Source organism: Trichosurus vulpecula, chromosome 7, assembly GCF_011100635.1.
Source record: "Trichosurus vulpecula isolate mTriVul1 chromosome 7, mTriVul1.pri, whole genome shotgun sequence".
Lineage (NCBI taxonomy): Eukaryota > Metazoa > Chordata > Mammalia > Diprotodontia > Phalangeridae > Trichosurus > Trichosurus vulpecula.
In genome coordinates, this window is record NC_050579.1 from 255,562,890 (window position 1) to 255,590,834 (window position 27,945).

Below are 27,945 nucleotides of genomic sequence, written 5' to 3' on the forward strand. Positions count from 1 at the left end.
TATTTTATTGAAAGTCTACATTTTGCCTTGGAGCATGATACTCAGTTTTGCTGGGTAGGTGATTCTTGGTTTTAATCCTAGCTCCATTGACCTCTGGAATATCGTATTCCAAGCCCTTCGGTCCCTTAATGTAGAAGCTGCTAGATCTTGGGTTATTCTGATTGGGTTTCCACAATACTCAAATTGTTTCTTTCTGGCTGCGTGAAGTATTTTCTCCTTGATCTGGGAGCTCTGGAATTTGGCGACAATATTCCTAGGAGATTTCTTTTTGAGATCTTTTTGAGGAGGTGATCTATGGATTCTTTCAATTTCTGTTTTACCCTCTGGCTCTAGAATATTAGGGCAGTTCTCCTTGATAGTTTCTTGAAAGATGATCTCTAGGCTCTTTTTTTGATCATGGCTTTCAGGTAGTCCAATAATTTTTTAATTATCTCTCCTGGCTCTATTTTCCAGGACAGTGGTTTTTCCCATGAGATATTTCACATTGTCTTCCACTTTTTCATTCCTTTGTTTCTGTTTTATAATATCTTGATTTCTCTTAAAGTCACTAGCTTCCACTTGCTCCAATCTAATTTTTAAGGTAGTATTTTCTTCAGTGGTCTTTTGGACCTCCTTTTCCATTTGGCTAATTCTGCCTTTCAAGGCCTTTTTCTCCTCAATTGGTTTTTTGGAGCTCTTTTGCCATTTGAGTTAGTCTATTTTTTAAGGTGTTGTTTTATTCAGTATTTTTTTGGGTCTCCTTTAGCAAGTCATTGACTTGTTTTTCATGGTTTTCTCGCATCCTTCTCATTTCCCTTCCCAATTTTTCCTCTACTTCTCTAACTTGCTTTTCCAACTCCTTTTTGAGCTCTTCCATGGCCTGAGACCAGTTCATGTTTGCCTTGGAGGCTTTTGATGTAGGCTCTTTGACTTCGTTGACTTCTTCTGACTGTATGTTTTGATCTTCTTTGTCACCAAAGAAAGATTCCAAAGTCCAAGACTGAATCTGACTCCGTTTTCACTGCCTGGCCATGTTCCCAGCCAACTCTTGACCCTTGAGATTTTCATCGGGGTATGCCTCCTTGTAGAGTAAAGAGTACTTTGTTCCAAGCTTGAGGGGATGCAGTGTTGTTTTCAGACCTATTTCTATACAGCCAGCTCTGCTACACCAGCACTCCTCCTCCCCCAAGAACCACCAACCTGGACCTGACTCAGATCTTAAGAAGGCTGCAGTCCTTCTTTGTTTTGTGTCTTTTCAAATATCACTAACAGTAAATGAATGATCATATCTGATGCTTCCTTCTGTAGCAGAGAATGTGATATATCTGGGCCAGGTAACTTCAATGTAATTTATCTGGGTGAGGTACCTTGAATTTATCTTTTTCAAAAATATTTTGTTTTAGTTAGCAAAAATCTGCCTTTTACCCTGCCCCACCCCTACTTCAATTGAAAAGACAATTATTTCAAAATTTGCATATATATATATATATATATATATATATAAATATATATATATATATATATATATATATATATATATATATATATATATATATATAATTAATTAAAATAAATTTCTCCACTGGCCATGTCCAAAGAAAATTTGTCTCAATCTTTGTTCTTACTCCTCTATATCATGAGCTTATGTTTTATCATTATTCTTCTGGAATCATGGTTGATTATTTGCTAAGAGATCAGCACAATAGCATTCCATCACACACCATGAGCATTTATTCTTCTTTTGACAAATTCAGATGAGAGGGAGGTTCAATAGTCAGCTACTGCCCCAACCCCTTTCTTCTTGTTTGTATGTGTCTTCTTACCTTGATTATGTGAGATAATTTTGCCAAAGGTTTCTTTCCCCACTTCCTTCACCCCTAGTGTAATCCTTGCCTCATTTCATTCCATCTTGATGATCTCATAAAGACATAAGAGAATCACTTCTAGGCCTTGTTAAGTTAGATTCTGTCTATGAACCCTCATAATAATAGTGTTCGGAGGAGAATAATATATTATCTCCCTGTATTTGAATGTATTTGAATGTTTATCATTGTTTACTTCTTTATTGTGGTTCATGTTTATCTTCTTAGTTTCTCTTAAATCATGTGTTTGAACTTTCTTTTGCAGCTTTTGACTTTCTTTTGACTTTCTTTGCAGCTCTGTTCTTTTCATCAGGAATGCTTCAAAGTTTCTTCTATGAAATGTCCATTTTTGTTCTCTGTGGCATTATGCTCAGTTTTGCAGGGTAGATTATTCTTCGCTTGTAAGCCCATATCTTTTGCCTTCTGGAATGTCATTCCAGGTTCTCCAGTCTTTCATAGTGGTGGCAATTAAATCATAGTTGATTCTGATTGTGGTTCCTGGGAACTTAAATTCTTTCTTGCTGGTTGCTTGCAGAATTTTTTCTTTAACATGACATTTCTGGATTTTGGCATGTTTTTTTCTTTGGGGGTTTCTTTCAGGAGGTGACCAGTGGATTCTTTTTATTTCCACTTTGTCCTCTGGTTCTCAGAGATGTGGGCAATTTTCTTTTAAGATTCCTTGAAATATGACATCTAGGCTCTTTTCTTTGGTCATGGCATCCAAAAAGTCTAGTAGTGATTCCTAATTTTTTTCTTTTTATTCTATTTTCCAGGTCAGTTGTTTTTGCTATGAGATACCTTAACTTTTCTTCTATTTTTTCAGTGTTTTGATTTATTGTTAATATTTCTTGTTGCTTCATGGAATCATTAGGTTCTATTTGGTCCATTCTAAATTTCAGGGAATTTGTACCTTGGGCAATCCTTTATACAAACTCTTTGTCCCATGCTGTTAATTCTTTTTCCAATTCTTTCTTCCATAACTCTCATCTCTTTCCTAGTGTTGTCCTAAAAACTCTCTCATTTATAAAAACAATGGTAACTTTTTTTTTTAACTCTTGCTTCATCTCCTCTAGGAATCCTAGTTGACATTTAACTCAAGCTGTTTTTCTCTGACACTTTTCTTGTTTTGGAGTCATTTTTTTCTTCCATTTTTGTATCTTGGACTTCCTTGCTACCCTAATATCTCTTTATGGTGTGATCCTTTTCTTCCCTTCTTTTTTTCTTTCTCTCTCTCTTTTTCTTTCTTTCTTTTTTCTTTCTTTCTTTCTCTCTCTCTCTTTCTTTCTTTCTCTTTCTTCCTTCCTTCCTTTGCTTCCTTCCTTCCTTCCCTCTTCCTTCCTTCCTTTCTTCCTTCCTTCCTTCCATTCTACTAGCCCACTTCTGGACTTTGGACTTACAGCATTTCTTTGAAAAAAGGTCTGCTCTTGTCCTTTTGTTGCTTTCATGGGGGTATACCAGCCCCCAAGAGTAGCTCTACTGCTGCTACTTAATAACTGGGTCAAGATCAGGTGTGAAAAGAGGATGTAGATTGGCAGGGAAACAAGGATATTCATTATATCACCACTGTTATTCAATTTGGTACTAGAAATGTTAGCTCTAGCAATAAGAGAAGAAAAAGAAATTGAAGGAGTTAGAATAGGCAAAGAAGAAACTAAGTTGTCACTCTTTGCAGATGATATGTTGATTTACTTACAGAATCAAGTAAAAAAACCTACTTGAAATAATAAATAGCTTTAGCAAAGTTGCAGGATATAAAATAAACCCACATAAATCCTTAGCATTCCCATATATTATTAACAAAGCCCAACAGCAAGAGATAGAAAGAGAAATTCCATTTAAAATTACTGTAGAGATTATAAAATATTTGAGAGTCTACCAGCCAAAACAAACTCAGGAACTATTTGAACAAAGCACTTTTCACACAAATAAAGTCAGATCTAAATGATTGGAAAAGCATCAGTTGCTTGTGGTTGGGCCGAGCTAATAAAATGCAAATGACAATTTTACCTATATTGATTTACTTATTCAGCGCCACACCATCAAACTACCAAAAATTATTTTATAGAGCTGGATAAAATAGTAACAGAATTCATCTGGAAGAACAAAAGGTCCAGAATAGCAAGGGAATTAATGAAAAGAAATGCTAGAGAAGGTAGCCTAGCCATACCAGATATTAAAGTGTATCATAAAGCAGCAGTCATTAAAACTACTTGGTACTTGCTAAGAAATAGACAGGTAGATCAGTGGAATAGGTTAGGTACACAAGATGCAGTAGTCAATGACTATAGTAATCTACCATTTGATAAACCCAAAGACTCCAGCTTCTGGGATAAAAACTCACTATTTCACAAAAACTGCTGGGAAAACTGGAAAATAGTATGGCAGAAACTGGGCATAGACTAATATCTCACACCATATACCAAAATAAATTCAAAATGGGTTCATGATTTAGATATAAAGGCTGATACTATAAGCAGTCTGGGAGAGCAAGGAATAGTTTACCTGTCAGATTCATGAAGAAGGGAAGATTTTATGACCAAACAAGAGATAGTGTTATGAAATGCAAAATAGATAATTTTGATTACATTAAATTGAAAAATTTTTGTACAAACAAAGCCAATGCAACAAATATTAGGAGGGAAGCAGAACATTGGGAAAGAATTTTTACAACCAGTGTCTCTGATAAAGGCTTCATTTCTAAAATATACAAAGAACTGAGTCAAGTTTATAGTAATACATGTCATACCCTAATTGATAAATCGTCAAAGGATATGAACAGGCAGTTTTCAGAGGAAGAAATTAAAGATATTTATAGTTATATGAAAAAATGCTCAAATCTCTATTGATTAGAGAAATGCAAATCAAAACAACTCTTAGGTACCACATCTCTCCTGTCAGATTGGTTAACATGACAAAACAGGCTAATCATAAATGCTGGAGAGGATGTGAGAAAATTGGAACACTAATGCATTGTTGGTGGAGTGGTGAACTGATCCTACCTTTCTGGAGAGCAATTTGCAACTTTGCCTAAAGGGTTATAAAAATGTGCAGCATTTTTGACCCAGCAATACCACTTCTAGGGCTGTATCCCAAAGAAATCATACAAGTGGGAAAAGGGCCCGTATGTTCAAAAATATTTATAATAGCTCTTTTTGTGGGTGCAAAGAATTGGAAATCAAGGGGATGCCCATCAGTTGGGGAATGGCTAAATAAATAGTGGTATATGAATGTAATGGAGTACTATTATGCTATAGGAAATGAGGAGCAAATGGACTTCATAATAACCTGGAAAGACTTATATGATCCGATGCTGAGTGAGGGGAGCAGAACCAGGAGAACATTATACACAATGACAGACATACAGTATCTGTGATGACTAACTTTGATAGACTTGGCTCTTCTTAGCAATGGAAGGTTGTAAGACAGCTCCAAAAGACTCATGATGGGAAAAGCGATTCACATCCAGAGAAAGAATGTTCACAGAGTCTGAATGCAGATTGAAGCAAACTGTTTGCTCTCTTTTTTTGTTTGTTTTTGTTTTTGTTTCCATTTTGTTTCTTCTTTCTCATGATTCATTCCATTGGTTAGTTCTTCTTTACAACTTGACTATTGTGAAAATATTTTTAGTGTGAAGGTATATGTAGAACCTGTATCGGATTGCATGCCATCTTTGGTGTGGAGCGGGGTGGAGAGGAAGGCGAAAAAATTTGAAACTCAAAAACTTGAGGAACTAATGTTGCAAACTAAAACTGAATATTAATTAATTAATTGATTGATTCATTAGTGGAAAAAATAACTGGGTCAGTGATTGCTTTGTGTGGGAGCTCTGAGGAAGTGGTGAGATCAAATTGTATTTGTCTTGTAGTAAAGTGAGTTTGTTACGTCCAGACATGCAGTGTAAAAGAGTAAAGCTCAGTATTGAATCAGTCAAGAAATATTTAATAATTACTATGTGGCAATCAATGCTACGTACTGGGGAGCACAAGACAAAAAATGTTCCCTACCTTTAAAGAGAGCTATATTATACAGGGAGAGAACAATATATATACATATAAATAAATACAAAAGATACTGAAGTAAATGCAATGCAGTTTTTTGTTGGAGAGGGAGCACCAGCATCTCCAGGTGGGGTGCAAAAAGGTAAGAAAAGGCCTCATATAGGAAATGTCTCTTTAGCTGAGCAGTATTTTAAGAGTTAGTCTTAATGTCTATTAAGTGCATGTCTATTTTTTCTTTTAGGGTATCTGTACCATTTCTGAAGATGCTAGACCAGATGCTGGCCAATGGTTGTTTTGACATCTTTACTTCTGAGGAAAAGTAAATACCATTTTTTTTCTTGATGTATTTTTCTTATTTTATTTCTGCCAGAGGGGTTAATAGCAGTGAATCTGTTACAGGGATTCTAATCATGGGGTCAATGAACTTTAAAAAACATTTGACAACTGTCTTTCATTATAATTGGTTTCTTTTAAAAAAAAAACTCATACACTTTATTATGTATATTTAAAAACATTCTAAAATGCAGTTCACAAATTTTATCAGACTGCCAAAGAGGGCGGGGAGGTGGGGTGGGAATCATGACACAAAAAATGGGTTAAGAATCTTGATCTAATGAATAGGATTACTGGAGTTAACTTTCTAGTACAGTCAAGGGTTAATTCCTATACAGGCATTCATACGTTCATCAATTCAGTTAGATTCACTGTACAAGGTATATATATCAGTGATGGTCACTGCGAGGTGGAAGGAACAGGGTTAGTACAGAATAGTCTCTACCATGGAGTTTTTAGTGTAGATGAGGTAATTAATTCAGCAATTTTATGAGAAATTCAGCATTATTATGAGAAAATATGTTGAGTGTTTGTAACAACAATGTAACAATGTTACTTGCAGCTACTGTGGCTGCACCAGCACACAGGAGGGCTGCTAGCACAAGTTCTTTGATCTGCTTTTCTAAGGAAAGCAACTTTAAGGGGTTAACAATCTTACTTTAATTAAACATACATATATCATTCACTTAGTTCAGGAGGAAAAGCCAACACCCTGAACTTCAGAGAAAACACAAACAGAAATTACAAGCAGAAATTATATAAACAGAGCAAATAAACACATATTAACAGACAGGCTTCTGACTGTCTGACCAATACATACACAGTTACCAGAGAGAGAAGCACCAACATCTGGGTTTTCAAAGCTGGGGGCTCCTTAATGGCTACCCAGAGTGCATTGGTGTGAGTCCATCATGTCGCGATGATTTATTTTAAAAAATATGAAAGGGTGAGAAAGTGGGGTGCCCTGAGAGGAGCAGGAAGGAAGAGGAAGAATGAGGAAATTTATACTGTATAAAAGAGGCAAGCAAGGAGGCATTTTTTTTCAGGGCTTGATTTATTGTTTAGTTAATTGTCTGAACTTAAGAAAGTGGTAGAAGTGATGCTAATAATTCAGATTAAAGTAAAAGTGTGTTATGGATAATTTTTTTCACTCAGACAGCTTTGTTGCTAAACATTTACCAAAATACAATTGGACACATCTCTGAAAAGAGATAATTCTCTCAAGGTTGATTCATATCCATTAATGAGACATTGTAGTAGCCTTATTAGCAGGTAAAAGAACACAGGCATCGGGGGCAGAAGACTTGGATTCAAAGCTTGCATCAGAAACACATTGTAGTTGTGTGACTCAGCAAGTCATTTAAAATTTGGAGAGGTTTCACCTTCCTCATCCAAAGAATGACAAAGTTGGTCCAAGATTTCTAATATCCCTTCTAATTTTAAATTCTATGATGAAAATTACATGTGAAAATAGTGTGTAAAGTTCAACATGAATGTCAATACCTATGATGTTATTCATTCAACAGAATACTGTACTATCATGTAGCCCACATTTCTCTGTCTTTTCTACAAAAATGTCACAAGAACCTTGATGATATATAGATATGCTATATCTAGGGGCGGAGCCAAGATGGCGGCTGGTAAGGAGGAACTAGTATGAGCTCCGTACCGAGTCCCTCCAAAAACCTATAAAAAATGGCTCTGAACCAATTCTAGAACGGCAGAACCCACAAAACAGCAGAGGGAAGCAGGGCTCCAGCCCAGGACAGCCTGGATGGTCTCTGGGTGAGGTCTATCCCACATGGAGCTGGGAGCTGGGAGCTGGGAGCTGGGAGCTGGGAACGGAGTGGAGCAGAGTCCAGCCTGAGCGGCGTGGACCATCCAGACCAGAAGCCGGGCGGAGGTGGCCCTAGCGGCCTGAATCAATGAGCTGCGGGAGTTAGAAGACTTCTTAACTCGCAAACACCAAAGACTGCGGAGAAGGTTAGTGGGAAAAGCTGCAGGAGTAGAAAGAGTTCACGGTTCGGCTTCCAGCCCCGGCTGCAGCGGAGGTGGGGCAGCTACAGCTGTTGTAACTTCCGGCTCCAGGCCCAGCCTGGTGGGAGGAATTAAGTGGCGGATCAGAGCAGGAGTGCACGGCCTGCTGAAGATCTAAGCCCAGTCCGGGTTGGGGGTTGGGTAAGGAGCAGTGCTGGTGTGGCAGAGGTGGCACTGCCCCCCCAAACGTGGAACATAGAACTCTCTAGTCTACAAGCAGTCATACCCCGCTGAAAAACTCAAAGGTCAAGTTAGTTGGCTGGGAATACGGCCAGGCAGTGAAAACGCACCGAGATTCAGTCTCAGACTTTGGATTCTTTCTTTGGTGACAAAGAAGACCAAAACATACAGCCTAAAGAAGTCAATAAAGTGCAAGAGCCTACACCAAAAGCCTCCAAGAAAAACATGAACTGGTCCCAGGCCATGGAAGAGCTCAAAAATGATTTGGAAAAGCAAGTTAGAGAAGTAGAGGAAAAATTAGGAAGAGAAATGAGAAGGATGCGAGAAAACCATGAAAAACAAGTCAATGACTTGCTAAAGGAGACCCAAAAAAATGCCGAAAAATACACTGAAGAAAACACCTTAAAAAACAGACTAACTCAAATGGCAAAAGAGCTCCAAAAAGCCAATGAGGAGAAGAATGCCTTGAAAGGCAGAATTAGCCAAATGGAAAAGGAGGTCCAAAAGACCACTGAAGAAAATACTATCTTAAAAATTAGATTGGAGCAAGTGGAAGCTAGTGATTTTATGAGAAATCAAGATATTATAAAACAGAACCAAAGGAATGAAAAAATGGAAGATAATGTGAAATATCTCCTTGGAAAAACCACTGACCTGGAAAATAGATCCAGGAGAGATAATTTAAAAATTATTGGACTACCTGAAAGCCATGATCAAAAAAAGAGCCTAGAGATCATCTTTCAAGAAATTATCAAGGAGAACTGCCCTGATATTCTAGAGCCACAAGGCAAAATAGAAATTGAAAGAATCCATCGATCACCTCCTCAAGTAGATCCCCAAAAGAAATCTCCCAGGAATATTGTCGCCAAATTCCAGAGCTCCCAGATCAAGGAGAAAATACTGCAAGCAGCCAGAAAGAAACAATTTGAGTATTGTGGAAACCCAATCAGAATAACCCAAGATCTGGAAGCCTCTACATTAAGAGATCGAAGGGCTTCGAATACGATATTCCAGAGGTCAATGAAGCTAGGATTAAAACCTAGAATCCCCTACCCAGCAAAACTGGGTATCATGCTCCAAGGCAAAATATGGACTTTCAATAAAATAGAGGACTTTCAAGCTTTCTCAGTGAAAAGACCAGAACTGAATAGAAAATCTGACTTTCAAACACAAGAATCAAGAGAAGCATGAAAAGATAATCAAGAAAAAGAACAAGAAAAAGAAATTGCAAGGGACTTACTAAAGGTGAACTGTTTTGTTTACATTCCTACATGGAAAGATGATGTGTATGATTCATGAGACCTCAGTATTAGGGTAGCTGAAGGGAATATTCATACATATATGTTTATGTATATATATGGGTGAATGTGTATGTATGTATATATTTATGTGTGTGTTATATATATATATATATATATATATATATATATATATAGAGAGAGAGAGAGAGAGAGAGAGAGAGAGAGAGGGAGAGAGGGAGAGAGCAGACACAGGGTGAGTTGAAGATGAAGGGAAGATATCTAAAAGAAATAAAATCAAATTAAGGGATGAGAGAGCAACATACTGAGAGAGGGAGATAAGGAGAGATAGAATGGGATGGATTATCTCCCATAAAGGTGGCAAGAGGAAGCAGTTCTGTGGGAGGAGGGGAGAGGGCGGATGAGGGGGGAATGAGTGAACATTGCTCTCATCAGATTTGGCCTAAGGAGGGAATACCATACATACCCAGTTGGGAATCTTACCCCACAGGAAAGAAGAGGGAAGAAGATAAAAAAAAAACAGGGGGGATGATGGAGGGGAGGGCAGATGGGGGTGGAGGTCGTCAAAAACAAACACTTTGGAAAGGGGACAGGGTCAAGGGAGAAAATTCAATAAAGGGGGATGGATTGGGAAGGAGCAAAATATAGTTAGTCTTTCACAACATGAGTATTGTGGAAGGGTTATACATAATGATACACATGTGGCCTATGTTGAATTGCTTGACTTCTTAGGGAGGGTGGGTGGGAAGGGAAGAGGGGAGAGAATTTGGAACTCAAAGTTTTAAAAACAGATGTTCAAAAACAAACAAAAATGTTTTTGCATGCAACAAGAAAATAAGATACACAGGCAATGGGGCGTAAAAATTTATCTTGCCCTACAAAAAAGGAAGGGAAAAGGGGATGGGAGGGGAGTGGGGTGACAGAGGGGAGCACTGACTGGGGAACAGGGCAACCAGAATATATGCCATCTTGGAGTGGGGGGGAGGGTAGAAATCGGGAGAAAATTTGTAATCCTAACTCTTGTGAAAATCAATGCTGAAAACTAAATATGTTAAATAAATTTAAAAAAAAGATATGCTATATCTATAGATTTTTCCAAATCAACTAGTCTTATGAAAAGAAAATATCGTTTGTCATTTTTTCTTCAGAACCATATTAATCCTCAGTGATCACCATTTTTGTTGAAGAATATTTATTATTTGTCAAATGATCTACAATCCTTTTGAGATGAATTTTAGCTTTATTGTTCCGAAGTTTGTGAATTCCCTTTTTTCCCTATGAAATATTGAGCCAGTCACTTAATGTCCCTGGGCCACAGTTTCCTCATATATAATATGAGAGGGTTGTAATAAATGGCCTGCTTGGACTCTTCCAGCTCTAGATTCATGATCATCACTTTGAAGCTGTCTTTGGTGTTTGTGGGTTGAGGAGTCTGGAAACTGCCACAGCTGCCAGTGATTCAGTGCCCCGAGGCCTGCTCCAGTCATGTCTGTGCCAGCGTGGCCCAGGCTGGCCTGTGCTCCGCTCTGAGCATGGTGTGATAGACCTGTCCTGTCAGCCTTCCAGATTGTCTTAGTTTGGAAATCTGCTTCACTGTCATTTTGTGGCTTCTGCTGCTCTAGAATTTGTTTAGTCATTTTTTACAGGTGTTTTTGAGAGGTTTGGGGTGGGGAGCTCAATCAGGTCCCTCCTTCTATTCTACCATCTTGACTGTGCCCCCTGCAAGAAGGCATTTTTACAGTGAAAGGGAAAATGGGGTGGGAGGAATGGGTAATGCTTGAACCTCACTGTCATCTGAACTGGTTCAAAAAGGAAAGAATATATGCACACTCAGTTCAGTACAGAAATCTATCTTACTTAACAGGGAAGTACAAAAGGAAGCAGATAAGAGGAAAAGGGGGAGGCCAGTAAGAGGGAGGGTAGATTACAGGAGCCAACAGTCAGAAGCAAAACTGATTTCTGAGGAAATACAGGATAAAAAAAGAGAAGGATAAATAGAAGAGATTAAGATGGAGGGAAATACATAGTAATCATAATTGTGAATGGAATTAACTCCCCCATAAAATGGAGACAACAGAATAGATTAGAAATCAGAATCCAACAAGATGTTATTTACAAGAAACACACTTAAAACAGAAAGATAGATGGAATTAAAATAAGGAGCTGGAGTAGAATCTATTATTCTTCAGCTGAAGTAAAATTTTTTTAAAATGGCAAGAGTAACCTTATGAGCTCAAATAAAGCAAAAGAAAAAACAAACCTAATTAAATAGATAATCAGAGAAATTATCTTTTGCTAAAAGATATAGCCAATAAAGCAATACCATAGTTAATGAAATAATATCAATACTAGACAAATATTCACCAAATGGCATAGCATCCAAATTCTTGAGGGAAAAGGTAAATGAATTATAGGAGGAAATAGACAGGTAAACTACACCTGGAGGGAACATCATTTTACCCCTCTCAGAACCCCAGTTAAAACTCTGTTAAATTAATCTAACCATAAAATAAATAAGAAAAGAGGTAAGGAGATAAAAAGAATTTTATAAAAGTTAGCCATGATAGACCTCTGAAAAAAAAATTGAATAAGAATAGAAGGCAGTATACTTATTTCTCAGCTGTATGTGATATCTTAAAAAAAATGACCATTTTGGCCATAAAAACCTCACAAAGAAATGCAGAACTATTAAATTCACTCTTTTTAGACCATAAGGCATGGGCCTTCAAGGCAGAAATTAGAATTCAGTTGGAAATCCTAAACAATGAATGGTTCAAAGAAAAAGATTGTAGAAATAGTGATTTCATTAAAGATGATGACGATAATGAGACAATGTACCAAAAGTTACGGAATGCAGTCAAAGCAATATATAAGAAAAAATTTATATCTCTAAATGTTTATATCAGTAAAAGGGAGAAAAGAGCTGACAAATGAACTGGGCATGCCATTAAGGAAAAAAAAAAACTAGAAAAGAACAAACTAAAAATCCTCAAATAAAGACCAAAATAGAAATACTGAAAGTCAAAGGAGAGATCCATGCAATGTGGAAAAAAAATATCCAACTAATTTTTTTAAAAATTGAGTTAGCTTTATGAAAAACTAGAAGATAAACCATTGATTAATTTGATTTAAAAATGAAAGAAGAAAACCAAATTACTAGTATCAAAAATAAAAAACATGAATGCACCCATCAATGAAGATGAAATTAAAGCAATTATTAAGAGCCATTTTGCCCAATTATATGCCAGTAAACTGACAATCTATATGAAATGGTGAATATTTATGAAAATATAAATTACCCAAATTAGCTTAAGAGCAAATAAAATACTTCAAATGTTTAAAATCTTATAAAAAGGAAGCAAAAAAACCAAATAAACCATGAATGAATACCCTAAGAAAATATCAACAATTCTAAATGGAGAAAATTCTGTGAAACATTTAAGGGTAGCTAAGTGGTGTAGTGGATAGAAATCCAGGCCAGGAGTCAGGAAAAACTGAGTTCAAACCCAACTTCAGACTTACTAGCTATGTGACTTAATATCACTTAAGACTGTTTGCTTCAGTTTCCTCATTTGTAAGATGAGCTGGAGAAGGAAATGGCAAACTATTGCAGTATCTTTTCCAAGAAAACCCCAAATGGAGTTAAAAAGAGTCTAAAATGACTGAACAGCAACATGAAACATTTAAAGAACAATTAATCCCAATACTACATAAGCTGGTTTAAAACTCGGTAAAGAAAGAATCCTACCATTTTTTTTCCTATTAACACAAGTATTGTATTTATACCTAAATCAGGGAGAGTAAAAACAAAGAAAGAAAATTATAGACTAATTTCCATAATGAATATTGTTGAAGAAATTTACATAAAATGGTAACAAGGAGATTACAGCAATGTTCCACAAAAGCATAGACTATGACCAGGTAAGATTCATACTAGGACTTTGTAGGGCTGGTTCAATATTGAGAAAACAGTAACAATGATTGACTGTATCAGTAAGAAAGACAACAAAAATCACGATTATGTCAATAGCTGCAGAAAAGCTTTTGTCAAAATATTATACCCATTTTATTAGAAACTCTAGATAACACAGGAAATAAATGTAGCTTTTATTAAAATGATAAGTAGTATATGTCTAAAACCAAGAGCAAGCATTGTCTATAATAAGTACACATGAGAGACTAGAGCCAAAGTAAGGATATCTTTTATCACCATTATTATTCAACATTGTGCTAGAAATGCCAGTTATAACAATAGGACAAGATAAACAAATTGAAAGAATAAGAACAGGCAAGGAAAAAACTATTAGTCTTTTCAGATGATATGGTCATACCCGAGAGAACTCTAGAAAATCAACTAAAAAACTAGTTGAAATAATTAACAACTTCAGCAAAGTTATAGGATATAAAATAAATCCTCATAAATCATAAGTATTTCTGTATATTACCAACAAATTCTAGCAGGATGAGATAGAGAAAATCTATTTTAAATAATTATAGAGAATATAAACTATTTTGAATTCCTATTTGGAATTCTACCTGCCAGGCCACTTCCAAGAACTATATGAACACTATTACAAACACTTTCCTCGCAAATAAATACATATCTAAATAATTGGAGAAATTGCTCATAGGTAGGCTGAGCTAATATACTCAAATATAATAAAAATTCATTTCTATCTAAATTAATTTATTCAATGTCATATCAATCAAAATACCAAAGAATTATTTTATGAAACTAGAAAAAAATAGCAAAATTCATCTGGAAGAACAAAAAGTCAAGAATATCAAGGAAATTAATGGAAGGAAAAGAAAGGTGGCCTGGCAGTACCAGATTTCAAACTATATTACAAAGAGGTAATCATCAAAACAATCTGGTGCTAGATAAGAACTAGAGTAGTTCTTCAATGGAATAGTTTAGGTACATGATACACAGTAGTTAGTGATCATAGTAATCTAGTGTTTGATTCACTTAAAGACCACAGCTATTGGGGCAAGAACCCATTATTCAACAAAAACTGCTGGGAAATCTTAAAAGCAGTCTGGCAGAAGCTAGGAAGACACCAGTATCTCACACCATATACCAAGATAAAGTTAAGGTGGTGATTATCCATAAAGGGTGATATTATAAACAAATTAGTTTATATGTTTAGATCTATGGATGAGGAAAGAGTTCATGACCAAACAAAAGATAGAGTGGATCATAGGAAGTAAAATAGATAATTTTGATTATATGAAATTAAAAGGTTTTTTCACAAACAAAACCAAACCAGCCAAAATTTGAAAGCATATAACAATCAGGGTGGGGAAGGGGGTGTTTCTCTGATGACTGCCTCATTTCTCAAATATTCAGAGAATATTTATAAATATTATAAAAATAAGAGCCGTTCCCCCAATTCATAAATACTCAAAGGATACAAACAGGCAATTTTGAGAGGAAAAAAAATCAAAGCTATCAATAGTCATATAAAAAAATGTTCTAAATCACTACTGATTAGAGAAATACAAATTAAAATACATCTATCAGATTGACTCTGGGCCATTGCTAGTGGTGTTGACTTTTGTCTTACCACTGGACTCTGATGACTCTGGAGAAAAAAGTGAGGCTGAAGACTTAGCATAGTTCTGCCTCACTTAAATCCAATTCACACACAAGTCAAGATATCGCCTTTATTATGTCACCAGTCCTCTTTGAGAACAAAGGACGAACAACAGCAGCAATAACAAAGGAACTTCTAGAGAAGGTGTTGTGAATTAAACTTTTGACACACATATTTCTTACACGTGTGCCTCACTACTAGTGTAGTCTAAGTTTAAGCTTACTCCTCCCTTGGATGCTGTGTGTATTTGTGGGAAGGAATACACCAGCTTTTTAGGAGAACATTTTGTATTAACGGTCTTTACCATGTTATCTGTGACCAGTAGTAGCTACCCTCTGGGGATCCAACCTGCTAATTAGAGTTGGGTAATCCTGCTATTATTTCTTCTCCTCTTCCCTCTTCTCTTCTCCACCCCCTCTTGCCACGTGTGGCCCCTCTCTCCACATTGGGTGCCATATCCTTACATGTGGGTCCTTTGTGCATAGGAATGTAATTTTTGGTTGTTTATATTTTGTAAGGTATTTTGGGGTTTGCGGCTAGATTTTTTAAAATCACTTATATTATTTTTGGTTTTCAAAAAGCTGGGACAATTTGCTTTTTGTCATTAGTTTTTATTTATGATTTCTTGAAATAGAGCTCTGGAAAAATCGGCTTTTAAAAAGCCCATTATGATTCATCTGGGGCTACTGGACCAAGCCTTTAAACCCAAGTCACTCTGGCTTTCATTTTCATGCCAAGTAAGAGCCCAGCCCACACCTCTGTTGCTCATTGTTTAGATTTTGATAACTTACAATGAAGTGTAATTAGTTGTTTTCTGTTCTGGCCAGAAACTGAGGATCTTCTTCTCCCAGATTGTGATTGTAAACTAGGCCATTTTTTTGTCTCAATTCTTCCCTATCCCTTAGTTTTTGAATGGACTTTGCCTCAGACAAACTGAGACCTAGGAAAGACCTCAATTTAGAAGGGACAAGGTCACCCACTGCATCTTGTGTCGTCATCAGTCATCTTGACTTTTTCTTGACATGATTCTGGAAGAGTGATGCAGAGGACTTTGCTTAGCTCCTCCTCACTTAAATCCAGTTCAGTGCAAGTCAAGACCACAGCCTTATGATGTCCTTGGCCCTCTTTGAGAACAAAGGACCACCAACAACAGCAAGATTGGTAACATTACAGAAAAGGGAAACATTACAAATGCTGGAAGAGATGTAAAAAAATAGGATACACTAATCCACTGTTGGTGGGATTATGAGAACTGATTCTGAAGAACAATTTGAAACTTCACCCAAAGAGCTATTAAACTGAAGACTTTTTGACACAGTAAAACCACTACTAGATGTATCCCAAAGAAATCTAAGAAAAAGGGAAAGGTCTATATTTACAAAAATATTTATGGCAGCTTTTTATCCTGGCAACGATTTAGAAATTGAGGGCATGCTCATCAGTTGGGGAATGGCAGAACAAGTTGTGATATATGGTTGTAATGTAATACTGTTGCACAAATGGTGAAGGATATGATTTCAGAAAAATCTTGGAAGATTTATATAAACTGGTGCAAATTGAAGTGAATATATTGTGGTCTAGAGGTGCTGGAGGCCCCTAAATGCAAGGGTACAGGGCTCAGGTCTGCCTCGAAAGAATTCAAGCACTCAGACCTTCCAGTCAAAGTAGCAAGTTTATTTGTGATGCCAATACAAGCAGGTTAGACTCCTAGTGAGTCTATGCATTTGATAGGGAAAAGACTGATGTTTTTATAGGAACAAAGACTGTGGGAAGATTTAGATGGGATTAAGGAGTGGCAGATAATCTGGGGTGGTCTGGAGGTAACAGAGAAAAGGGGTCTGAATGAGATCAAGGAGTGTCAAGTAAAATAAGTAATCAAAGTGGGCTGGAGTGGGCCAGATGCCTTGGGTGAAGGCACCAGTGATCTGAGAAAATTCAGGGACTGAGTTGCAGGTAACAGAGAATGAAGGGTTGGGTTGGGCTGGGGCCACAATGAAAGGACAGTTGAAAGGCTTATACTGGGATGAGCTGAATGCCTCAGGTGAACCTGGGTCCCTGAAATCTGTGGGAAAGTTCTGGGAGTGGGGTGGGGATGGTCCAGATGCCATACCCCATCAAATAGAACTAACTATTAGATAATAGAACTACTATTTTAATAATAATGTACTGTGAAAGATATATTTTCTCTGACCAGTACAATGATCCAAGAAAATTCCAAGTGCCTCATGATGAAAACTGCTATCAACTTCCAGAGAGAGAACTCAATATAGATTGAAGCATTTTTTTCAATTTATTTTTCTGGCTTTTCCCTTATTCAACCTAGCTAATATGGAAATAGGTTTTTACATGACTTCACATGTATAATGGATAGTATATCGCTTACCTTCTCAATGGTCAGGGAAAGGGTTGGTTGGAGTGATAGAATTTTGAACTCAAAATAATAAAAAAAATGGTTAAAAAAATTCCATAAAATATCTGAAGAAAACTCAGTTAAAAATCTCTCACCAAGCATATACAACAACATTGAAGATTCTAATAACAGAAGGGAAGAGGGCCTACAGTACATCTAAAGGGGTATAAACATCTCAAAAAGTATTGAAAGACAAAGAATAATAAATCACCACCTGATCAGGAGTGGCAGATTCTCAAGGAATATGAAATCACAGAGGATGTTTCTTAATGGTTGGAAAGTGAAATAATGATTCTGAAAGCAAAATGTATGGCCTATACAGCAGAAATAATTACCGGAATAGAAAAGCTTGAATATTGACAAATATTCTTTAAGAATCAATACTGAACCACTCATTGGGAATGCAGATACATGGAAATAAAGGACAGTATGAAGAATAAAAGCAAAAAAAAATGTTTAGAGAAATCATGATCTGTGCAAACAAAACATCTCAATTACAGGATGCATCAAAAAAATCTTAAGGATTACACATCTCATATATTCCTCAGATAGCAGATAGAGTTACTTAATGGATTTTTTTTCCAGTTTCCTTTCTGATTTTGACTTAATTGACATCGTTCAAAAGATTTTCGATATTCTGTTAAAAACAATCCATTTTATCTCCTTTGATTCTACTTTTTCCTCATTTGGTCAAGTTCTTCCCCATATTTGTGAAACATATTTCTTTGCCTGATCTTCTAATGTGTTTATGACCTTTAATTGCTAAGTTGTGTATCTATTTTAAGTGTTTTTTCATTATATGATATGTTCTAAATTTCTACCAGGCTGCTTTCTAATATTTCCAACTGTTTTGTTCAAATAGTAAGTTCTTGCACCACTAGTTTGGGTCTTTGGGTTTATCACATACTATGCTATTCTGTTTAAATACTTTTGAATCTAGTGTACCCGATTATTTCCAGTGATCAACTTTTCTGTTATTTAAAGTTTCAAATTGTTTTGTTGTATACTACTCTTTATAGTATTGTTTGAGATCTGCTACTACTAGACTTTCTTCTGTCCTCTCTATTTTTGCCAATTATTGCCTTTGAGATTTTTTATATTTTATTCCTGTACCTGAAATTTGTTATAATTTTTTCTAGCTCTATAAAGTAATCCTTTAGTTGCTTGATTTTTATGGTCTTAAATAAATAAGTTAATTTGAATAGTATTGCCATTTTTCTTATGTTGTCAACCGAAAGTAATAAATATTTCTTCAGTTATTGAGACCTACATTCCTATAGATTGTGTTTTGTAGTTCTATTTATATAGTTCCTGTTTGTATCTTAGTAGGTTAACTTTTAAATATCTTATATATTCTCTAATTATTTTGAATATAACTTTTCTAATTTGTCCTCAAGTTTGGTTTTTCTTATATGTACATAAGTGGTGGTAACTTTTTGGTTTCTATTTTACATCCTGCTACTTTTCTAAAGTATTTTTTTTCCAATTAATATTAGTTGACCTAAGCTTGTAAAAAAGAGATAATTTTTTTCTTTTTGTGAGATATGCCTAGGTTTGAATGGGAGACCTTGAAATCCCCCACTATTATAGTTTAGTTTTGTATATGTTCCTCCATGCAATCAATTAACCTCTTTTAAAAATATTTAGATGCTATGCCATTTGGTGCATACATATCCATTGTTAATGTTAACTGCTAATATTGTTGCCTTTTAACTTCATGCAGTTTTTCTGTTTACCTCTTTTAATTGTGCCTATTTTTACTATCAACTGAGATCATGATCGCTATTTCTACTTTTCTGAATTCACTTGAAATTTAGGTTTTTCTTACCTCTTTGTGAATTTCAAGTGTGTTTCTTGTAAAAGCCATATTGTGGATTAAGCCTGTTAGTGTAGTCTGTCATCCTTTTAAATACTATGAATAAGTTCATTTTATCCACATTTACAATTATTAGTTTTTATTGTGATTTTTTTCCTATCTTATTGTCTTATACTTCCCCCTTTCTTTCCCTCCTCAGATCTGCTCTTTACAAAGAAGGTGATGAGTGCCCTTAAAATTCTGATCTATAATTGAAAAGCTCTTTTTCTCTTGCTCTTCTTCTCTTCCCTTTTTGTCACCCCCATCAAAAATTTTCTGTTATTTCTTGGTTTTTAATCCCCTTTCATTCTCTCTCCATTAATTTTGGGGTTTGTTTTCTTTGTATTATTCCTTCACTGAACCTTTTAAAAAAATTTTAATGAAAATCTGCCTTCTTTCCCTCTCATTTCCCATCCCCCACTCCCTACCTTCCTCCATTGAGAAAGCAAGAAAAAATCCTTTCAAGAAAAAATCCATATCTATAGTCAGGCATTACACATAACCATAAAATGTGCCTCCATCTGGACTCTAGTTCATTACCTCTCTCTGGAAATGGGAAGCATATTTCTTCATGATTCTTCTGGAATTGTTGTTGGTCATTTTATTGATCAGACAGAGTTCCTAAATCTTTCACTGTTGTGTGTTTTTACAATATTGTTGTTATTGTATAAATTATTCTTCTGTTTCTGATCATGTCACTTTATACCATTTCATACAAGTGTTCCCACCTTTCTCTGAAACTATCTTCTTCATCATTTTTTATAGCACAATAGTGTTCTATCACTTTCACATACCATAATCTATTCAATCATTATCCAGTTGATGGACAGCTCCTCGCTTTCTCAATCCTGGTCACTGCAAAAAGAGCTGCTATAAGTATTTTTGTGCATATAAGTGCTTTTCCTCTTTCATTGATCTCTTTGGAGATATGTAGTGGTTATTGTGAGGTTAAAATTTGTATGCATATTTTAGTAGCTTTTGGGGTATAATTACAAATTGTCTTCTAGAATGGCTAGACATGTACCTATTTCTCTACAGCCCCTCTAGCATTTGTCATTTTCATTTTGGCATGGGGGGAGGAGTTGTCAATTTAGCCAATCTGATGGGTGTGAAGTGATATATCAAAGTTGTTTTCATTTGCATTTCTCTACTTGTTAGTGATTTAGAGCACTTTTAAATATAGCTATTGATAGATTGTACTTCTGAAAACTGCCTGTTAATATCCTTTGACCATTTGTCAGTTAGTGAATTTCTATAAATTAGAATCAGTTCCCTGTATATGTTAGAAATGGGACCTATATTAAAGAAAATTGCCTTCAAAGATTTTTTCCCCAGTTTCCCACATTTCTTCTAATTTTAGCTGAAATAGTTTTGTTTGTGTAAAAACATTTTAATTTTATGTAATAAAAATCATCTGTTTTACCTCCTGTGAATCTGTATAGCTCTTGTTTGGTCATGAACCAAATCAGCAACTCCCTCCACTTTGGTCTTGACTTGTAGCCTTTTCAAGTTGAAGAATTTACCATCAGTGCAGTAGCTAACCTTGAAAGCATTTGACAACATGGCTGAAAACATCTTGTAGAACTTTGTCAAACCTATGAGAATACTAGTCATTCCCCAATGATAAAAGGTCAAAGGAAATGAACAGACACTTTTCCAATGAAGAAATCAAAACAATTTATATTCATATGAAAAAATGTACTAAATCATTATTGATTAGAGAAATGCAAATTAAAACAACCTTGAGATAATCATTTTACACCTACCAGATTAGCTAAAATGATCGAAAGGTAAAGCGACAAATGCTGGAAGGGATGTGGAAAAATTGGGATACATTCATTGTTGGTGGAATTGTGAACTGATCCAACCATTTTAAAGAGCAATCTAGAATTATGCCCAAAGCATTATTAAACTACTCTATTTTTAGAGATGATTAGGGAGAAAAGAAAAGAGCCTATATGTTCTAAAATGTATAGCAGCTTTCTTTGTGGTGGCAAAGAACTGGAAATTGTAGGATGCCCATCAATTGGCTGAACAAGTTGTGGTATATGATTGTGATGGAATACTGGAAGGCACTAGAATTAAGAAGGGTGAGGAAAGGCTTCCTGTAGAAGATGATATTTTAGTTAGGACTTAAAGAAAGTCAAGGAATTTTAAAAGATGAGAAATGAAGTAAAACATGGAAAGACTTGCACAAAATAATGAAGAGTGAAATGAGCAGAACCAAGAGAACATTGTACACAGTAACAGCAATAGTGTTTTAAGAATGCCTTTAGCATCATAAATGAAAACAGGAAATTCACAACAAATGAAGAATAAATAAAGGAAATTCTGATAAGCTAATTTTTCTAACTATATGCCAGTGAAACCAGAAACTTAAATAAAATGGATAAACATTTATAAAAATACACAATACACATTTTAACTAAACAAGAAATAACTGAAATAACCCAATATCAGAAAGAAATTGAATGAGCCATAAATGAACTCCCATAGGAAAGGCCCCAAGGACCAAATAGGTTTACAATTGAGCTTTATCAAATGTACAAAGAACAATTTCAGCATTACACAAACTGTCTTAAGAAATTAGAAAAGAAGACACTCTATCCTGACTCCATGCATTTTCATTGACTATCCCTTATGCTTAAAGCTTTCTTTGTCCTCATTTCTGCCTCCTGGATTCTTCAACTCTTAGCTAAAGTCCTACCTTCTTCAAGAATCTTTTCCTGCTATGTCTAAATTTTAATACCTTCCTTCTGAGTTCTTTTTCCCAATGTACAATGCTATTTATCTAGGTTTATTTTATTTTTTCATTATTTTTTTGAAGCACCTAGACTTTTTAAATCCTTTTTTTGTTTGAAATTGTCTCCCTCCCCGAACACTTTATCACCCGTTGAGAAAGCAAGAAAAACAAAACCCATTACCCTTGTATAGTTGTATGAAACAAATTTACACTTTAGCCCCATTAAAAAGGAGGAGGAAGAGGAGAAATTGTGATAAGTCATTTTGTTGATCAGAGATATTGTCTTTCAAAGTTGATCATCTTCACATTATTACAGTTATTGTAGACGTTGTTCCCTTGGTTCTGCTCACTTCACTTTACATTGCTTCATGTAAATCATCCTAGGTTTTTCTGAAACCATCCCCTTCATCATTTCTTATAGCACAATGGTACTCCATCAGATTCATATACCATAAGTTATGGAATCATTACCCAATAGATGGGCATCCCCTTAGTTTCCCATTCTTTGCCACCATTAAAATAGTTGCTATAAATATTTTTATACACAGGAGTCCTTTTCTTTTTTCAGGTATAGATCTTGTGTAACAGGATTATGTGGTCAAAGAATATACACAGTTTAATTGCTTTTGGGGCATAGTTCCAAACTGCTTGTAACAACAGTGCTGCTTGCGACTACTGTGGCTGTGCAAGGCCAATAACACCAACACACAGAAGGGCTGCTAGCACAAGTTCTTTGATCTGCTTTTCTAAAGGAAAGCAACTTTTAAGGGGTTAGCAATCTCAGTTTAATTAAACATACATATATCATTCACTTAGTTCAGGGGAGAAAGTCAGCACCCTGAACTTCAGAGCAAATACAAACAGGAACTACAAACAGACCAACAGACAGGTTTTGTCTTATCAAAACATCATGTACATAGTTACCAAAAAGAGAAGGACCAATATCTGGGTTTTCAAAGCTGGGCGACTCTTAACAACGGCTACCCAGAGTCTCGTCTGGTCCAATCACATGACACTCTTCCAGTGAGTGAGAGCCCCAAAACAAAATGCTAACCTGAGATCTTATATACCCTTCTCAGGGTCGGAGGGCATCACAACCATGGGACTCAAAGCTATGTGAACTAGGCTTTCTTGTTTCTTAAGCAGGTCAAAGACTCTTGATTCAACCAAAGAAACAAAAGACAACAAAAAGTCCACTTTACTTGCATTACATTTGAAAGGCAAGACTCAGCAAAGGTACTTGATTACCTTGATTTACCATTCTAAAAGAGAAAACAAATAAGTCCCATCCTAATTACCATAATACTGTGTTCCTGAATGGTTAGACTAGTTCACAACTCCACTAATATTGCGTTAGTGTACCTGTCTTCCCACAGCCCCTCTAGTATTTGTCATTTTTTGTTTTTGTCAACTTAGTCAATCTGATGGGTGGTACCTCAGTTGTTTTAATTTGCATTTTTATATGGCTATGAATAACTTTGGTTTCCTCCCCTTAAAACTTCCTATTCATATCCTTTGGGGATCACTTGGGGAATAGCTCTTATTCTTGTGTTGACTCATTTTACTGTATGTAAGATACACACACACACACACACACACACACTTTCATTAGACCTTTATCAGAGTAACTTACTACAAAGATTTTTTCCTAATTTCCTGCATCTCTTCTAATTTTAGCTGAATTTTTTGTGCAAAAGCTTTTTAATTTTATGTAATGAAATCATAATTATCTCTTTTATCTTCTGTGAGTGTCTTTATCTTTTATTTGATTATGATCTCTTCCCTTATCCATAGATCTGACAGGGAATTTCTTCTGCATTCCACTAATTTTTTTATGTTATCCCCATTTATATCTAAACCATATGTGCATTTTGAGCTTTTCCTCATATATGATGTTAGATGTTGGTCTGTGCCTAGTTTCTGCCAGTCTCCTTTCAAGTTTTCCCAATGGTTTTGTCAAATAGTGAGTTTTTGCCTTAATAGCTGGGATTTGGGGGTTATGAAACACTTAAGTTATTGTACTCATTTGCCTTTATATATTATGTATCTAATGTGTTCCAATGATTAATCTCTCTATTTCTTATCCAGTACCAATTTCATTTAATGGTTACAGCTTTATACTTCAGGGCTGTCCAACCTTAGGTTTTTATTGAAACAATATACAATACATTTTGATTTGCCATTTTAGTGAGAGCTCTGGGGTAGCTCAACTTCATTTACTAAAGCATTTATGTAAATTTCTATGCTTGTAAGCAGGCCATATAAATCACACCGCTGGGCCACATGCAGCCCACGGGCGGCATTTTGGACAGCCCTGCATATAGTTTGAGATCTGGTACTGCTTAGTCCTCTTCCTTCACTTTTTCCTTTGCATTGATTCCCTTGATATTTTTTACCTTTTGTTTTTCTTGATGAATTTTATTATTTTTTTAATGGCTCCATAAAATAATTCTTTGGTATGTGTATGGCACTAAGTTAGTAAATTAGGTAGCATTATATAGGCCCAGCCTACCCACGAGTCATTAATGTTTCTCCAGTTATTAAATCTTTATGGATGAAGAGTGTTTTGCAGTTGTGTTCACATAATTCTTATGTGTGTCTTGGCAGACAGACTCCCATGCATTTTATACTGTCCATAGTTATTGTAAATGGAATTTATCTTTTCCTGCTGGATTTTATTGATAATATACAGAAATGCTGATGATTTGGGTTTTTTTAATGCTGATGATTTGTGTGGGTTTAGCTTATATCCTGCAGCTTTGCTGATGTTGTTAATTGTTTTGATGAATTTTTTAGTTGATTCCCTAAAGCTCTCTAAATGAATCATCATATCATTTGCAAAAAGTGATAGTTTCTTTTTCCTTTTTGTTTATGCTTATTCATTTAATTTCTTTTTCTTGCTTTATCACTGTAACTAACAATTTTTAGTATAATCTTGAACAGTAATGGTGATAATGGAAATCTTTGCTTCATTTCTTATCTTACTGGAAAGGCGTCAAGCTTGTCCTCATTACAGATAATGATTGTTCTTAGTTTTAGCTTGATGCTTCTTATTATTTTAAGGAAAGCTGTTTATTCCTGTGCTTTTGGTTGTGGTCAGTTTTTTTTTTTAAAAAACAGGAACTGATTTTATATTTTATTTTGTCGAAAGCTTTTTCTACAACAATAATCATTTTTGTTGTTTCTTATTTTGGACCAGCCCTATATTCATATGATCTGTGTGTTTTATATGCTAGTATTTTGCTTAAAATTTTTGCTTCAATATTTATTAGGAAAATTGATCTATGGATTTCTTTCTGTTTTGACTCTTGGTTTAGGTATCAAGATCATATTTGTGTCAGAAGGAATTTTGTAGAGCTCCTTCACCTATTCTTTAGGTAGTTTGGGTAGTACTAATTAATACTAATAGTATTAATTGTTCTTTAAACGTTTGGTAGAATTTACCTCTAAATCCATCTAGTTCTGGGCTTTTTTTCTTATGATAATTCATGTATGGCTTGTTCATTTTCTTTTTTCTATGAGAGTGTGATTTAAGTCTTCTGTGTTGTGTTATGTTAATTTGTGCAATTTGTATTTTTGTAAATATTCATCCATTTCATTTAGATTATTAGTTTTATTGGCATGTAGTTGAGCGAAATAGCTCCTAATGATTGCTTTTATCTCTTTTTCATTGGTTATAAATTCACATTTTTCATTTTTTATACTGGTAATTTTTTTTTCAAGCAAATTAACTGGTTCCTTATCTATTGTAATTGTTTTTATTTTCAAGAGCTCCTAGTTTTATTTATTGAGTGGTATTTTTAAAAAATACTTTTAATTTTGTTAATCTCCTTTATATGATTTATATGATTTCTTTGCTTTATATGATTTCTTTTTCAGTGTTTAATTAGGTGATTTTAATTTGTTGGTTTTCTAGGGGTCTTTTTAAGTTACATGCGCCTTTCTTTGGTCTGCTTTGTCTTTTGTTATGGAAATATTTAGAGACATAAATTTTCTCCTAAGCACTACTTTGACTGAATCCATAATTTTTGGCATATTTTCTCATTGTTGTCATCTTTAATAGAATTGGGGTTTTTTTTTGTGATTTATTCTTTAACCCCACCCACTTTTTATTAAGGTATGTAACATAGTAGATTTGATTTTTAGTAGATTAAGGTATTTAATTTCTAATTAATTTTTAATCTTTACTTAAAATATTTGCTTTTTGTTTATAATTTTTATCGCATTGTGTTTGACAGAAGATACATTTAATATTTCTGCATTTCTGTGTTTAAGGTTTACATGCTCCCGTACAGAGCTGTCAAACACACAGACTGCAAGACTCCCAAGTGAGGCCCAAACCAGATTAAAATATAATTGGAAAATATTTAACAAAGTAAATAAAAATACACTAAACCACAAATAACATTTTAAAACTTAAGTCAATATTTCATGTCTTGTAACTGAAAAATAAATTTTAGAAAACAATATGTGGCTCTTAGGAATCCTTAAGTGTGGGTTATTGGCCCCTGTGTCTGTTTGGGTTTGACACCACTGCCCTAATACATGATCAGTTTTACTGAAGATGCAGTGCACAACTGAGACAAAAGGTATATACCTTTCTATTCCCATTCAATATTCTCTTGATATCTTTCTAAATAGATATTTCTAAAATTTCTATTCAAATCCTTCATTTCTTCTTTGATTAGATTTATCTAGATCTTAAAGTAATAAATTGATGTCCTTCTCTTTTATAGATTTACTATTTCCTCTTGCAATTCATTTAATTTTTCCTTTAAGAATTAGGTTCTGTCCATTTAGTGTGTGTGTGTATAATGTTTAGTGTTTATATTAGTTGTATATGGTACCTTTTAACAAAATAATAGTTTTCCTGTTTATCTCTTATCATTAGTTCTGTTTTTGCTTTTGCTTTCTCTGAGGTCATGATTGTTACCCATCTTCTTACTCCAGCTGAAGAATAGTAGATTGTGCTACAACTGCTTATTTTAACTCTATGTGTATCTTTATGTTTCAAGTGTATTTCTTGTAAAAAAAACATATTTATTGGATTCTGGTTTCCAGGCCATTCTGTTATTGGTGAGTTCATCACATTGACATACGATTACCAACTGTGTATTTCCCTCCATCCTATTCTCTTACGTTTCCTTCTCTCTCTCTATCTCTCTCTCTCTCTCCCTCTTTTCCTCTCTCTCTCTCACTCTCTCACTGACTCATCTTTAAGGATTTTGTCTATTTTCCTCATTGCCTATGCTTTTTTCCCCCAAATTCATTTTATCTTATTTCTATAACTAGCATTTCTAATATAATACTGGGTAGTAATGTTGATCATGGACATTTTTGCTTCACCCCTGATCTTATTGGAAGGGCTTCTAGTTGATCCCCATCACAAATAATGCCTATTCTTGGTTTACCTACTTATAGACTCTTATCATTTTAAGGAAAGCTACATTTATTCCTGTGCTTTCTAGTGTTTTGTAACAGAAATGGGTTTTATATTTTGTCAAAAGATTCATATATATGCATATATATGTATGTATTTTTTATAAGTATCAGTGATTAAGTAGTCATTTATATATTGTTTCCAGCACTGAACTATGAGCTTCTTAAGAACATGAATTGTTTTCTAATTTCTTTTTATCCCCAGTGCTTACCACAGTTTCCTGCAAGCAGTAGATCCTTAATGAATCCTTGT

At 35.0% G+C, this 27,945-nt stretch overlaps 1 protein-coding gene across 1 annotated transcript in view; it reads left to right on the top strand.

Moving 5' to 3' along the window:
- Positions 1-27,945, top strand: part of TBCD (tubulin folding cofactor D) — a 497,899-nt gene that overhangs the window by 437,087 nt on the left and 32,867 nt on the right. The window contains exon 35 of the mRNA XM_036767571.1: positions 6,081-6,158. Within this exon, the coding sequence (XP_036623466.1) occupies positions 6,081-6,158 (78 nt within the window). The remainder of the gene's footprint in view (positions 1-6,080; positions 6,159-27,945) is intronic.